This window comes from Ahaetulla prasina, chromosome 2 (genome assembly GCF_028640845.1).
Source record: "Ahaetulla prasina isolate Xishuangbanna chromosome 2, ASM2864084v1, whole genome shotgun sequence".
NCBI lineage: Eukaryota > Metazoa > Chordata > Lepidosauria > Squamata > Colubridae > Ahaetulla > Ahaetulla prasina.
The window spans coordinates 31930056-31945431 of record NC_080540.1 but is presented as its reverse complement, the minus strand read 5'-3'; the positions used below and the strand labels follow the sequence as shown (position 1 = coordinate 31945431).

Sequence of the window (15376 nt, the reverse complement as noted above, 5' to 3'; positions counted from 1 at the left end):
GGTAGTGGTGTTAACTTATATTCATCTGGGTGTTGATTACTGCTGAAGAGATGTTTTGGTCCTTTTGTTTCTTTTTGGCTTTTTGATTGTCTCATTTAAATTTAGACATTGCTAAGCATAAGTGACATATGATAAGATCAGTTCTGTTTTTGGTCCTACAACTGGGTTTGATTCAAAATATGGTGACTATGACTAGGACCTTCTCAGATATGGTGGCTGATTGTGGAATTCTCCTTACAGGGAAACACAACTGGATCTCCCACTATTTAGTCCAAAATGGCATTAGATGTGTTTATTTATCCAGAAATTGACAAGTCACATGATGACCAATGTTCCAAGAACAGACTTGCTTGTTAAATAAATATTCTTTTGAACTGTTGTACAATTAAACACTGCATTTCTATTGTTTTGTCACACACTCGGATCTTCTTTGGAAGGAAGGATGAGGATTATGAGGATGTCTGTGCAGATTCTCAGTCATCCAGGTCATGGTTGTCTCAAAGGTGGGACAAAAGGCAACTGGACTTTGTTTTTTCTTGAAGACATTTGGCTTCTCATCCAAGAAGCATCCTCAGTTTTGCCTGAATGCTGGGAAATGGAAGGATTTATATTGCTTGCAGTCATCTGGTTTGAAGATGGGTCATTAGCTCTGAGAGTCATTGAGGCCTCTTGGGAGTTCATTCGTGTCCTCAGGATCACCTGAATCAGAGGGCGAGTGGGTGTGGAACCTTCTTAGAATTGCTGAAAGGACTGTGTTGTAAACAGAAGATAGGTCATGTTGTATCTCTCCCACTTTGTTGAGAGAGGGGTATTCAATCTTAACGTAGATGGCCTCTTTGACCCCTCTTTCAAACCAGTGGTCCTCTCCATCCAGAATGTGGACTTTGCTGTCTTCAAAAGAGTGACCTTTGTCTCTGAAATGCAGATGGACTGCTGAATCTTGTCCTGATGGGTTTTTTTTTTCTCCTATGTTGTGCCATGCATTTGTGAATAGGTTGTTTCATTTCTCCAATGTACATACCTGCACTTTTTAGATTGTCCTAGGGAGTGTTAAAATTGTATTTTTTTTCTCGTTTTAACATTGTTCAAGAGCAGTTTCAAGATATGTATAAAAGGTTTTGCAGCCATAATTTAAGATTTTTCAAAAAAAAAAGTTTCTAATAATATTCCCCAGTCACCAATTATCTGGGGTATGTTTCCCTCCATTTTGTGAGATCATTTCCCATGTTTATGTTTGCCAATTCACACGGTATATTAACACTTGGTAACCTTATATTAACAGGGACACAGTGGCTCAGTGGCTAAGATGCTGAGCTTATCGATTGAAAGGTCAGCAGTTCAGTGGTTTGAATCCCTAGTACTGCGTAACAGGGTGAGCTCCCATTACTTGTCCCAGCTTCTGCCAACCTAGCAGTTCAAAAGCACGTAAAAAATGCAAGTAGAAAAATAGGGACCACCTTTGGTGGGAAGATAGCAGCGTTCTGTGTGCCTTTGGCATTTAGTCATGCCAGCCACATGACCACGGAGATGTCTTCAGACAGCGCTGGCTCTTCAGCTTTGAAATGGAGGTGAGCACCACCCCCTAGAGTCGGGAACGACTAGCACTTATGTGCGAGGGGAACCTTTACCTTTATCTTTAACCTTATATTCTGTTGCTTTGACATACAACAGATTTTCAACAAATGGCGCTAGAACAATTTTGAGATCCACACAGAAAGACTGAATCCCAAGGTGGGAGATGATGTCAGGTGGTTAATCATCTACTAGAGGATACATTACTGAGACTATGCTGAGGTAGTGAATGGAGTGAATCCAAATTTTTTCTCCTCCAGTGAATTCTGCCCAATGAACCCCTTCAAGGTGGTCTAACATGACCATTTAGAACAGTGTTTCTCAAGCCTGTCGACTCCAAGGCTTGTGGACTTCAACTCCCAGAATTCCCCAGTCAGCATGCAAGCTGGGGTAACCTGGGAGTTGAAGTCCACATTCCTTAGAGTTGCCAAGGTTGAGAGGTGCTGGTTCAGAACCCTTGGGAGTTTGGTGTCAAAGATCTGAGTAAACATATCACTATCAGGATAAAATTAATCATCTTAATCATGTCTCATTCTATAATATTGGCAGTTCATCTTCCAACTTTGCTGGCTGGGGAATCCTGGGAGTTGAAGTTCACAAGTCTTAAAGTTGCCAAGACTGGAGACCCCTGTTCTAAAGTATGTCTAGGATACCTGCCAATCAGATCTTTTTTGGTTATCTTTCAGATTAGTTTAATAGAGTTCAGCCATCTACCTGTTTACTCAATCTTTCTCTTCTTGGCTTATTATATTTAATATGACAGAGATGTTCACCTTCACAAAGGAGCTTACAAATGGCTCCTTTTAAAAAATGATCTCATTTTCATTAAAGGTAATCATAATGTGGACAGTCTGGAACATAACATACTCAGACAGGGAAGTTCTGAATATGTATAAGCTTCTGCTCAACGTTTCTTTCCTGGACAAAATGTCCAAACAAGTGGCAGCTAATTAGAACCAGATATCTTGGATGAAGATAAAATCAGGTGCAACTCACCTAACCACTGTGGGAAAAATTACCCATCTGGTTCAGTTCCAAGCAGGGAGAAAGGCACTGGAGACAAAATGAAGGCTAGAGGTTGATTGTAAAGAGGGTCCACTTATTGATGAACAGAAGCACTTGTTTGTGGTTCTGGTGCAGCTGACCACATGGAGTTGAGAGTGGGTGGCTTTTATACCTTCTTTGGGCTTTGCACTTGAACTTCCTGTTCCTGTGCAAGAACATGTATTCTATTGGCTGTTATAGGGTTATGTAGGGTCATGGCTGGCTCTATAGGTTATCTGAGCGCCCAGGTTTGGTTGAAGTTTGGACTGCTGAGATGATGCAATGAAGAGGCTTGTGTTCTGAAAGAGTGTTGGGCAGGGGTGTCAAACTCACGTTGTCATGGCGGTGTCACGTGATGCATCGGGACTTTTTTCTCCTTCGCTAAACCAGGCATGTGTGTGGCCAGCACATGACGCATCCAGCCCATGGGCCGGGAGTTTGACAGCCCTTTGTTGGGCCATTCCTATTATGGCTTAATGGCTTTTTCCTGTGTTGGATCTTGGGTGAGGGTATTTGCTTATGAATAGAACTATCTCTTTATCTCTTAACTTTTTATCTGTCTCTTTATGTATTAAATGCTGACATCTGCTATGGGCTATTAAGAAAAGGTGGGGGCTGCTTTCTCCCTCTAAAAAAAACATGTTTCTCCATTTGTAATCCAGGGAAATATAACATTCTGTTTTTTTTATTTCTCAAAATATTTCATTCTTCTAGGAGAGGGGTAGTTGCTAACTTTCTACACCACCTTGCTTTAGAACAGAAATTCTGGTCCCAATTGTGCTTGTAAGGCAAGGGACTAGACTACACTGGTTCCCAGTTCATTTTCAGTCCCCATTAAAAGGGCTGACACTGATATTAAAAAAAAAACATCCTTGAAAATCATAATATCTGAAGAAATGTTTCTTCCTCTACCATGAAATCTTGATTTATTTGTTCGGCTTGTTTGTTAATTAGATTTATGGCTTGCCCATCTTGTTCATTTAATAGACTAATTGGGGAAAGAAGAATCCATTATTCTTGATTGTCTAGTTAAAATCAGAAGCCACATTGCTCACGGGGATACGATTTGTGCAAATGACATAATCGCACATGCACATTAGCCCGAATAGCATCTTTACACAAATGACACAATTGGCACCGGGTTTTGTTTTTTTTTATCTCCTCTTCTTAAAGTCATAGCACCAAGTTCCATTAAATCTAAAGTTTCCTTGCGTTTCCTTACTCATAGCTTGCAATCTTGGCCAGAGGCTTACACCATTCTTTAAGATCTATGAGTCACGTCAGTGAGCCTGGGGCAACCCAGGCTCTGTCAACGTAAAGGAGCGAGCCAGGAACAACCATCCAGGAACAAAAATCTCTGCGACTAACATTCACACATTCGGCTCAAGCGTTTTGACTGAATCCTAGCTGCGACGTGCCACCAACCCGGGCGCCGATTGCAGTTTATTCCACCAGTAAGGAGTTAAGAAAATCATAGAGGAACGGGACTCCAAGGAAGAGCCCTTTATGGGATGCGTTTAAACGGTCTTGGGTTTTGGTAAGCATAAAGTCTGTAGACATTCTCAGTTCTCTTAAAATCAGGGGTCTCCAACCTTGTCAACTTTAAACCTGGCAGACTTCAACTCCCAGAATTCCGCCAAGGCTTACAGTTGGCAAAGTTGGAGACCTCTGCTCCAAATTTTCCCAAAAGTGCTTTCTTTTTCCAGGAGGCAGCTGGACTTTCTTGATTTTTTTTTCTTTTGAAGACGTTTCGCTTCTCTTCCAAGAAGCTTCTTCAGCTGTCACTGGATGGTGGGGAACGGAAATGTTTATATCCCTTGCAGACAGCTGGTCACCTGCATCCTTTTATTTATTTATTTTAGAGGGTCCTTGAAGCACTTGGAAGTCGATCTGTGTCCTCAGGGTCCTCAGCGTCTTTTGTTTTGCTTTTGCAAGCATGTCTAAACGGTGCGGCAACCTGAGAGCTGAGGATGGCGATGACGCCGGCTTTGATTTGGCGCCTGCCGTTCGCAGCGTAGGAGTTGCGCAGCAAATGTTCCTTGCCTTGCCTTCATTCCCGCGTCGCCCGACTCCACGCTCGGCTCGTCGTCGGAGGCCGCTTTCTATAGGTCTCTTTTCCTCGTCAAAGTGCTGCCTCATGGCATAACTAACGTTGCATAGGGGCGGTGGGGGGGATGAAGCGGGCGGGAGATCTCCCCGAAAAAAACACAAAGCTTCGTTCTTAAATACCGAAAAGTTGCACGCAATGCCTTTGTCGCCAAAGTTCCCAGCAGGAGCCAGCAAAGCCTGGCACAAAAGCGTCTGCAAGTCGCCCCCTTCCCCCCCCCACACACACACATACACATCGCCGCCTCCTTCTCCAAAGTGTGAGCTCCGCACAGCTTTTGCACAGCGACTCATGCCACGTTACAGGATCCGAGCGGCGGGAGGAACGGGGTGGGGGGCGGGAAAGGTTTCGTGAGAACGGGGAGGGGAGGGGGAGGCTGTATACAGAACGGCCGCTGGCGCCTTTCACGTGACTCGTCGCCTCAGTAAAGATCCGCGCGGGAGCGAGAGGGCTTCTCCACCGATTGCCCCAAAGTCATGGCCACTTAGAAACCCGCCGAAATAAGGGAGAGGGCAGAAAGAGAGAGAGCGAAAGAGAGAGGAGTGGGGGGAGGTCTTGGCCCGGCCGGAGTAGAGTTAGGCAGCCCCCGCCGAGAGCCACCTGCCGGCGCGATGAGCCAGAGGAGGAGCGACCAGGTGAGAATCCCACCTGGTGCGACTGGGTTGTACAGAGCGGTGCTAGTCAAATCAGGTAAGGACGCAGCCTGGGGGAGGGGTTGACTGAACAGCAGCCGAAGCCAATGCTGGGTTTGCAAGGTGGAGCTTGCCCACCTAGTCCAACGCACATCTTTGCAGATGTGCGTGTGGGAGTGTGTGCTCTTTCCCTTGCACCTCCAGTGAACCCTTGAGCTTTGACTGCTGAGTTTCCTAATGCTCTTTCCTTCCTTCCTTCCTTTCTTTCCTTTTCTTTCCTTCCTTCTTCCTCCCTTCTTCCCCTTCCTTCCTTCCCCTTCCTTCCTCTCCCCTTCCATACTTCCTAGACTGTGTTGTTTCTCTGTCATATAATATACATGGGTATGTGCACAATTTTCTATATATTTTGTCATGTTTATGTAGTGTATATTGGAGGTAATGACTCTTTGATAGCTGTTTGCAATGAAATTTCATTTTGAGTTATGCCGTTTAGTCCAGGGGTCTCCAACCTTGGCAACTTTAAGCCTGGAGGACTTCAACTCCCAGAATTCCCCAGCCACCTTTGCTTAAAGTTGCCAAGGTTGGAGACCCCTGGTTTAGTCTACATTCAAAGTGACAATAAAGTCTATTCTATTCTATTCTATTCTATCCTATCCTATCCTATCCTATCCTATCCTATCCTATCCTATCCTATCCTATCCTATCCTTCCTTCCTTTTTTCCTGAAATGGCCAACTCTGAAAGCTGTGAAAAATGAGTTGTGCTGAGCTTTGCAAGACATTTTTCGGTGGAAAGGCAGCCAAGACGTTAACCCACATTTTGACATTTGTCTCACATTGTAAACTGTGTAAATGGGGGGGTGGGGAGAAGGAGGAGGCCTGTTTTATGACAAGTCTGTGGGTAATGATGACCTAATAATGAAACAATGAGACAGATGATTAAAGATGTATGGTGATAACATGATTTCACAGTGCTTATCTCTGTTTAAACTCATTAGGATTTTATTTTCAAAATAAATGTATGCACTAGTTATTGGATTCCCACAAATAATTTTTAAATACTTACAGCTGGGGGGGATTAGCATTGTTATTCCTTTCCCGTTCCCCAATAATTTTTAGAAAGGTAATTTGTTACTGGAGTAATGAACTGTTGTGTGGTTAGCGCTTCAGCAAGGCATTTTAATTAATAGTTTTAATTGATATTGTTTACTGGGGAGAGGAATAAATGTGCATCATGATACTTACTTGGCCGCAATCTTTTGACTGCTTTTTAAAATTCAGTTTCATTTTGGAGCAGGGCATGCTTGCCACTAAGTAAATAAAAAATTGAGTTGCACCCCTGTATTTACTTCCAGATGGGTTACTATGTGCATGATCAGGCATGAGTCTTTGTAGCAACGAGATTCATTGGAGAACTCCATAAGCCATATAATTTAATGTGAATTGACTCCAGAAATCTGAGGAAGAAGTTTGATAACCCAAGGTGAAATCAGCTTCCAGGTGCCTTGTTGTATTATAAATACAAAACAAATTGTGTTATTTGATGATATATTTGCAGATATCAACACAGAAAGGTCTTTTGGAGGTTTCATACTTGGAAGATGCATGAGGATGGGCGATAGACAAACAGGAAAGCAGCATCTAAAGTTATGCTACGCTTGGCTCTGGCAGGCAGAGTCAGAGTGTTGGGATTGCCGCACGAGCCAAAGGTTTGAAGCAAAAATACCACAGATAAAGGAATCGCACTACGTCCCAGGTGCTTAAAGAGATAACACTATGGAACGTGTTTGCCAAAAGTTGGCTAGACAATCAATTGTGATAATTGTTGCTGAGAAAGAATTGTGCCTAGTCCTGGAATCAATCTAATCCTGATCTAATAAGAACTCCAACACCTATGAATTGCGATTTCAACCCATTTTTAACAAATAACAGATTAACAGAGTTGGAAGGTCTTCTAGTCCAGGAGTCTCCAACCTTGGAACTTTAAGCCTGGAGGACTCTGGAGTTGAGGTCCTCCAGGCTTAAACTTGCCAAGGTTGGAGACCCCTGTTCTGGAACAACCCCACCACCCACCCAAGCAGAAGACTCTACACCCATGATGGCGAACCTATGGCACGCATGCCAGAGGTGGCACACAGCACCCTCTCTGTGGGCACGCGAGCTCTTGCCCCAGTTCAGCTCTGCCACACATGAGCGTGCACCTGCCTCCAGACAGCTGGTCTTCAGGTCTCTATCATGCATGCACTGGGAGTGGGGGTGTGCAGGGGGGCACTTGTGCATGCAGGGGACTGCATATGCATTGCATTTTGGGCATGCACATGCGGATTCATGCTTGCGCATGCACGCTTTGGGCACTCGGTCTGGAAAAGGTTAGTCATCACTGCCCTATACCAGGGGTCTGCAAACTTGGCTCTTTTAAGACTTGTGGACTTCAACTCCCAGAGTTCCTCAGCCAACTGGCTGAGGAACTCTGGGAGTTGAAGTCCACAAGTCTTAAAAGAGCCAAGTTTGCAGACCCCCTGCCCTATACCATTTTTGACAAATGGCAGCCCAGTCTCTTCTTGAAAGCTTCCAGTGATCAAGCTCCCACAATCTTGAAGGTGGCAAGTGTGCTGCAATATTTACATTATTAGGAGTAATGCAGATGTTTGCAGGAAGCTGTCTTGCCTGAAAAGCGGCTGGGAAAGTCACAACATTAGAGGCTTCTGTACTAAATTCAAGTCTTCATGGTTCATTTCACAAAAAATAAGCTACCTGACAGAGCAAATCTCCTAGGAATCCAGCTTATACCATTGTTGTTAGCAAGAAATGAAATCTTTTAACCGGTCTGTTTCCAAAGAATAGATGTGTCAAAATCCAGGAGGCAGAGAATGTTTGTCCCACCTATTCTTTATTGTTCTCCTGTAGGTGCAGTGCTTTGAAAAGAACAAATTGGGTTGTTTCTCTTGGCTACTAGCTCCATTTTTAAGCAATATTAAACATACTGCAATTTCATGGTTACATAACCACTCAAGAAGTTTACCACAGTTAAGCCAATGTACAGTATATAAAACGTAATACCATCAATACAATTGAATTTAAACTCAAGTGTTGGGAGAGTGGGAGCTGCAGAGAAGCAAACTGTTTCCTGTGTGGTCTATAAGTGAGCTTCTGGTTACAGGAACATCTTTAGAAATGGTCTCCTTTGCTGATCTAAGTTACCAAGGTTTCCGATGAAAAAGGCGGTCCCTCAATAGATTATAGATTAACAGAGTTGGAAGGGACCTTGTAGGTCATCTAGTCCAACCTTCCGCCCAAGCAGGAGACCCTACACCAGGGGTGTCCAAACTTGGTCCCTTTAAGACTTTTGGACTTCAACTCCCAGAGTTCCTCAGCCAGCTTTGCTGGCTGAGGGACTCTGGGAGTTGAAGTCCAAAAGTCTTAAAGGGACCAAGTTTGGACACCCCTGCCCTACACCATTTCTGACAAATGGCAGCCATGTCTCTTCTTGAAAGCTTCCAGTGATGAAGCTCCCACAACTTCCGAAGGCAAGCTGTCCCATTGGTTGATTGTTCTCACTGTCAGAAAATTCTCTCCTTGATCAGTTTCCATCCATTATTCCTTGTCTGGCCTTGTCTGGGATAGTCAGGTCCTAAACCATTAGGGCTTGAAGGATCAATACCAGGTCCTTAAATTGTGTCCAAGATGTAATGGGCAGGCAGGATCAATTATTCCATTCAGACATGAAATCCAATGTACAGTTTTAACTTTTTGTCAAGACTAGTCATATTTCCCTACACAACTCATGACAGTGGTTTGAGTGGATAGAATTTGCTCCTTTTCAGTGATGTGTGACAATTGTCAGGTTAGTCACCTGCAACTACCCAAATTAAGTTGCCCTATAGCTAGAAGGTGGAAGTGTTAGCTATGAACAAATGCTGAGGATGGCTGATGGTGAATGCAATACAGATAGCCCTTAATGTACCACCACAATTGAGCCCAACATTTCTGTGGTTAAGCAAGATAATTGTTAAATGAGTTTTGTCCCATATTAAGACCGTACTTGCCACAGTTGTTGATTGAATCCTTGCAGTTATTAAGTTAGAAACACGGTTGCTAAGTGAATTTGTTTCCCCATTGATTCTGTTTGTCAGAACGTTCCAAAAGATGATCACATGACCCCGGGATACTGCAACCATTATAAATATGAGTTAGTTGGTAAGTGTCTGAATTTTGATCACGTGGCCGTGGAGATGCTGCCAATGGTCATGTGAAGAATGGTCATAAGTCAATTTTTTCAATGCTGTTGTAACTTCAAATGGTCACTAAATGAATGGTTGTAAGTTGAAGACTACCTGTACAGGAAACAAAATGCCGAAAGAACTTGAAATCTCCATCCTAAGCCAAGTTCTGGAGACAGAAGCCTTCTCTGAGACAAAACAAGAGATTTTTTTGCAACAACTGGGTTTCTATTCAAAGCCCTGAAGAATTTCCAGAGGAGCAACAGGTCTTCAAGGAGACTGGGAGATCTTATTGTTCTCTCCCTTGGTAACCTCTTTGACATCATTACAGGTAGTCCTTGACTTAGCCATTCAACATATCTTTCACAGCTTCTTGTCAACAAAAAGAAGGATGAGTGCTGTCTCTCACTTCTCCTTTTACTGCTTCTACCTTGACCTTGCCACCAAGAGTTCCTGCAATAGTTCCCTTCCTTGGGAACCTGCTCAATTAATTGGATGGATTGTGCTGTGGTCCACAGTAGTTTACATGGTCATACATTGAATAAAATTGTCCACAAGACTTTTGCAAAGTTTATGTAAGTGAACCATTGGTGGGTTTCAAAAAATTTTACTAGCGGTTTTGTGGGCGTGGCTTGGTGGCCATCGTATGGCTTGGTGGGTGTGGCTTGATGGGCATGGCAGGAGAAGGATACTGTAAAATCTCCATTCCCACCCCACTCCAGAGGAAGGATACTAAAAATCTCCCCAATCCAGGGGAAGGTTACTGCAAAATCCCCATTTCCTCCTGGTCAGCTGGGACTTGGAAGGCAGAGAATAGATGGGAATGGGGCCAGTCAGAATTTTTACTACCGGTTCTCCAAACTACTCAAAATTTCCGCTTACCAGTTTTCCAGAACTGGTCAGAACCTGCTGAAACCCACCTCTGAAGTGAACCTAGAAGTCAAAACCATTTCCAACAAGGATGCAACTGGAGATACAAGATCTCCACAAGACTTAAATTCCTGCAGCTCTCTATTGCAAAGTACCATGAATCTGAACTAGGACTATTCTAATTGCAGGGAAGTTTAGATTCTGTTTATGAATGAACATTTGCTAATTTTCACTCTGAGATAGTGAGTCCTAACTATTAAACTTCTGAACCAGGGGACAGCAGAGTGCCAGGTCTTCCCTATTATGAAGCCCTTCAGATATGTTGAAGTTAACTATTCACCAAATTCAGCACTGGAAAGATTTAGTTTAGGTGGGCAATATTAAGTGGTTTTGAGACCTGCAACTCAGCTGCCTGGTTTTTCCAAAAATCACAGAAGGCAATCCAGTAATATAGCATTGGCAGAACAAGGGAGAGATTTCTTTCATTCCTTTGTGTAGTAGTGTGTGGTGGTTTAGTGTGGCTGATGGGAGGAAACCTTTTTTTTTTAATGGGAAACTAGTTTCATTCTCATCCTTAGCCCACCCTTTTTAAAAAGAATGAGAAAATTGTCACATTCCTGTAACAACATTGCACCTATCTCTGTATTTAAATCATCGGTGACTATGTGGAAATAAATAACCAACACATTTGTTTCAGAGTCTCAAATACTTGTTAGCACTCATAACACTTATCATTTGTGGGGCATTCATAGAAACTTATCCAAGCATAGCTTTTTAATTAAATCAGTCAAAATAGACCCTAAAGCAGGGGTCTCAAACTCGATTTCATTGAGGGCTGCATCAGGGTTGTGCTTGACCTTGGGGGGCTGAGTGGACGTGGCTGGGGTTGGCGTGGCCAGGGTAGGCATGGGCAGCTCCACATTCTGCAACCCTTTGCCAGCGAAAATGGAGCCCAGGAGTCCCAAGCTCCATTTTTGCTAGCAGAGGGCTGCAGGAGGCCGTTGCAGCCAAAAACGGAGCCCGTGAGGGCCGTGCACAGCCCTCACGAGCTCCATTTTTTCTGGCAGAGGCACTGTGGGCCAGGCCTTCACTGTTTCCATGGCAGCACCGGAGGCCAGATCTAAGCACCCGATGTGCCAGATCTGGCCCACGGGCCTTGAGTTTGATACCCCTACCCTAAAGCATTCTATGTAGAACAAATCTTTGATAAGAGTTGTTCAGATTTAGAATAGAATAGAATAACAGAGTTGGAAGGGACCTTGGAGGTCTTCTAGTCCAACCCACTGCTTAGGCAGGAAGCCCTACAACACTTCAGACAGAAGGTTATCCAACATCTTCTTAAAAACTTCCAGTGTTGGAGCATTCACAACTTCTGGAGGCAAGTTGTTCCACTGATTAATTGTTCTCACTGTCAGGAAATTTCTCCTTAGTTCTAAGTTACTTCTCTCCTTGATTAGTGTCGTGTCCCACTCCTCCGCTGACAGCCGGGTCAGGGAAATCCGAATCAGGCTTGCCTCTGCAGCTCTGCCCAAAGTCCTAGCAAAGTCCTCAGAGCAGGCAGGAGACCAAAAAGTGACTTCAGCAAGATAAGTTCGACTTTGCCTGACTCAGAGACTGCCAGAAAGCAGATCCTTTATATAGGCCATGGGGTGTGGCTCCATGACTCAGCACTCATTAAGGCCTGCCCCTCCCTTCTGTTGCCTCCGCCTATCCAGTCTTCTGATGGGAGGGTCACTCCAATCAGCAGCTGTTGGAAATAAACTTTCCTCAGGCTCACATGCTGTGGAGGAGGGGGAGGGGTCTAGCTGCTCCGTTTGCCTGGGCATGGAGCCAGGGCTGGGGCCGGGAGATGCCCCCTCCTCAGCCTGTCTGGGCATGGAGCCAGGGCTGGGGCCGGGAGGACATTCTTCAGCGTTCGGAAGCAGATAAGCAGACCCCGGCTGCGGTGAGAGCGGGCAAGACACAACAATTAGTTTCCACCCATTGCTTCTTATTCTACCCTCAGGTGCTTTGGAGAATAGCTTGTCTCCCTCTTCTCTGTGGCAGCCCCTGAGATATCGGAACACTGCTATCGTGTCACCTGTAGTCCTTCTTTTCATTTCATTTCATTTGATAATCATAACTACCAAGCCTTCACCCAAGTCATATATCCATATGTAAAACAGCACAAGTTCTACATAAATCCATCCAAGGCTTCCCTCTAACCTCATGGTTCGCCATTGATGTAGACTTGTTGAGTGTGATCGTCCAACTAGAATCATAGGGATAGAAGGAATCATAAAGGTCATCTAGTCCACTCCCATCTAGCTAAGGGTAGCTTAGTCCCACCCATATCTTCTCTACTAAGGTCAGGTATGAACACTTTTCAAATGTCCACCTTATTTCTGTTGTTAAATAAACTAAACTCTGTTGAAATGTTGACAGTGTCCCATTTTAGCAACATAAAAGTAACCTTCTTTTGAATTAGAGTATTTAGTCTGTAGTCTGACTGACAATTACTTCCAGACAGGAAACTTCCTATTTTTACTTGATGATGTCAGTGATTGTACCTAGAGACTTTCTTATCTAAATCTATATCCTCTGCTCTACGTTCCATTCTCTAATCATTCATTAAGGAAAAACCACATGATTTTGTGTATATGAACAAGGATACAGGAACAATTCCATGCTAAAAATACTGCTAAGAGCTGATGTTTGATTTCTTACTCTTTTTTTTTAACTCTGCAGATTTAGATTTCCAAGAACAATGCTTTGTGATGTAGCTCTTCTTTTACAAAGCAAGAAAAACCATTCATGATCCTATTCCTTCTTCAAAGAGCTAAAGGTAGCACATTTCACCTTTAGGACAATCTCCCCCTGCTCAAAACCATCCTACAGTTAGGCTGACAGTGACTGTCACAAATCATCCAAAATAAGGTAGGAATTAGTATGTTGGACCAGAACCAGGAAGGCTCAGAGTTAGTGTTGTGTCTGCGCCCCCTGAGCCGGACCTCCTGCCAGAAAGTGACTTGGAAAGTGAGGGGGAAGGGCCGTCAGGACTTACCTCGGGAGCACCGGCTTCCCTGGCTCAGCTCCAAGAGCCAGAGGCAGGCCAGGTGGAAGAGATAACGAGGCCTCCATCCCCTGATTCTTTCCCCCCACCAGGCCATGTCTCCAGACCCAGTTGATGGCAATCAGGCCTGGCTGGACCCTAGGTTTCGTAGGCAGGAGAGGAGGGAGCAACAGAAGCAGGGGTGGGGCAGGCCTAGGAAGTGTGAGTCATGGAGCCACACCCCACAGGACAGAAAGGCAGCACGAGCTGCTGTGCCTCTTCGTAGCAGGCAAATCAACTGATTAACTAAGAGCTGAAGTTTGTTCCTGGGTGACTCATCGCCATCAAGGGAGATAACAGACACTTGGCATACGCTCGCTATTTTGCTGCCAGAGCTGATAGTGCCAGCTAATTAAGCCATCACTCGGACAGAGGCGAAGGAGGGCAGAACAGTTAACTCTATATTCAGTCAGAGGTTGATGGAATGATATTGGGCCCCCCATCTTTCTCACATCAAGATGATTTTAGGTAGAAAAATTGGAGGACAGAATACTTTCAATTCAAGTGGAAGAATATATGGAAAGGCAGTGAGTTCCCTGTTTTAGGAAAGAATTGGACCAGGTATCTTTGGCCAGGATATTCTAAATACATAACCAAGAATGGTCAATGGTCAATCAGAATCATTGGTCAATCAAACCCAGAAACCTTCTGGTTACTTTGTAAACCAAACCCAGATAGCACCAAGCACTCCATAGTTCAACCCTGAACTACATATATTCTCTTCTACTAGAGCTTTTTCTTGTGGTCAGGGCTGTGGGGAGAGACAAGGGTTTATGTAAGGTAGATATTTCAGGCCTAAAATAATGTATTTCTTTTTAAAAGTAGATAGTACAGAATCAAAGTTGGGGTCTCCTAGTTGCCCTCCTTATATTATAGTATGTATCTTGGTATACTAAAGACAATGATGGAAAGGTTACTGGTTATTCAGAGAATAAGTAGAAATGTTCTGTAGGTTCCATGGATCATAGAGACCCAGAGAGATTTTTCTCTCCAATTTTTCAACAGCGGAGGAAAGAGGAATCCTAAATAGCCTGGAAGAAATTCATCACAACAGTCTTCTGTCAGGGTTAACCTTCCTTTTCCTTCTCTGTGCTTCTTTTTATTGCCTGAGGATAAATATATATTTTTGGGTTTGATGAAATGTATACTCTGCATTTTATAATAAGATTTATACTAACTATGACTTCTTTCACTTAAGTGTCCTAAGATGAATCTAGTTAGAAATTTCTAATTCCTGCATTAGAAGTTTGGAAGTTTTGTTTCTTTGCTTGTTTTCATCTATCAAATTTTGAAACCACCCAGCTCCCTCACCAAGGGACTTCTCAGTTTTCCATGTTGAGGAGCAATTCATGCTCATGTCACCTCAACCTAGAGAATCAGTGTGGTGGAGTGATGGTGGAGTAGGATTGGGAAGATGCAGCTTGCAGTCCTTTCTTAGCATGGAAATCAGCTGAGTGACCTTGGTCCAATCATTCCCTCTCAGCCGGGGTGAAATTCAGCAGGTTCTGACAGGTTCCGGAGAACCGGTAGCGGAAATTTTGAATAGTTTGGAGAACCGGCAAATGCCACCTCTGGCTGGCCCCAGAGTAGGGTGGGAATGGAGATTTTGCAGTATCCTTCCCCTGGAGTGGGGTAGGAATGGAGATTTTGTAATATCCTTCCCCTGCCATGCCCACCAAGTACAGAATCAGTAGTAAAAAAAATTTGATTTCACTACTGCTCTCAGCCCAAACTCAGCATCAGGTGTGTTACAAGCTGATGGAAAATAAAGACCTTGCATTACTGTGACACTGCAATTAGTGCAATGTAAATTCTAGTGGACCTAGCTTGTGTTATAATGTT

The 15376-nt window shown here is 43.9% G+C and overlaps 1 protein-coding gene across 5 annotated transcripts in view; it reads left to right on the top strand.

Annotated features, from left to right (window-relative positions):
• The window catches only part of FAM107A (family with sequence similarity 107 member A), an 85196-nt gene that overhangs the window by 35235 nt on the left and 34585 nt on the right, over window positions 1-15376 (top strand). Inside the window, exons 1-2 of one of the 5 annotated variants that reach the window (XM_058167406.1) lie at window positions 5392-5413; window positions 9487-9550. The exons of 1 other annotated variant lie outside the window; for it this stretch is intronic. In XM_058167406.1, coding sequence (XP_058023389.1) covers window positions 9508-9550 — 43 coding nt within the window. In that variant the 5' untranslated portion in view covers window positions 5392-5413; window positions 9487-9507. Of the gene's footprint in view, window positions 1-3564; window positions 4154-5154; window positions 5414-9486; window positions 9551-15376 lie in introns of those variants that run through there. 3 more of the 5 variants (XM_058167407.1, XM_058167409.1, XM_058167405.1) reach the window with 3 other exon arrangements.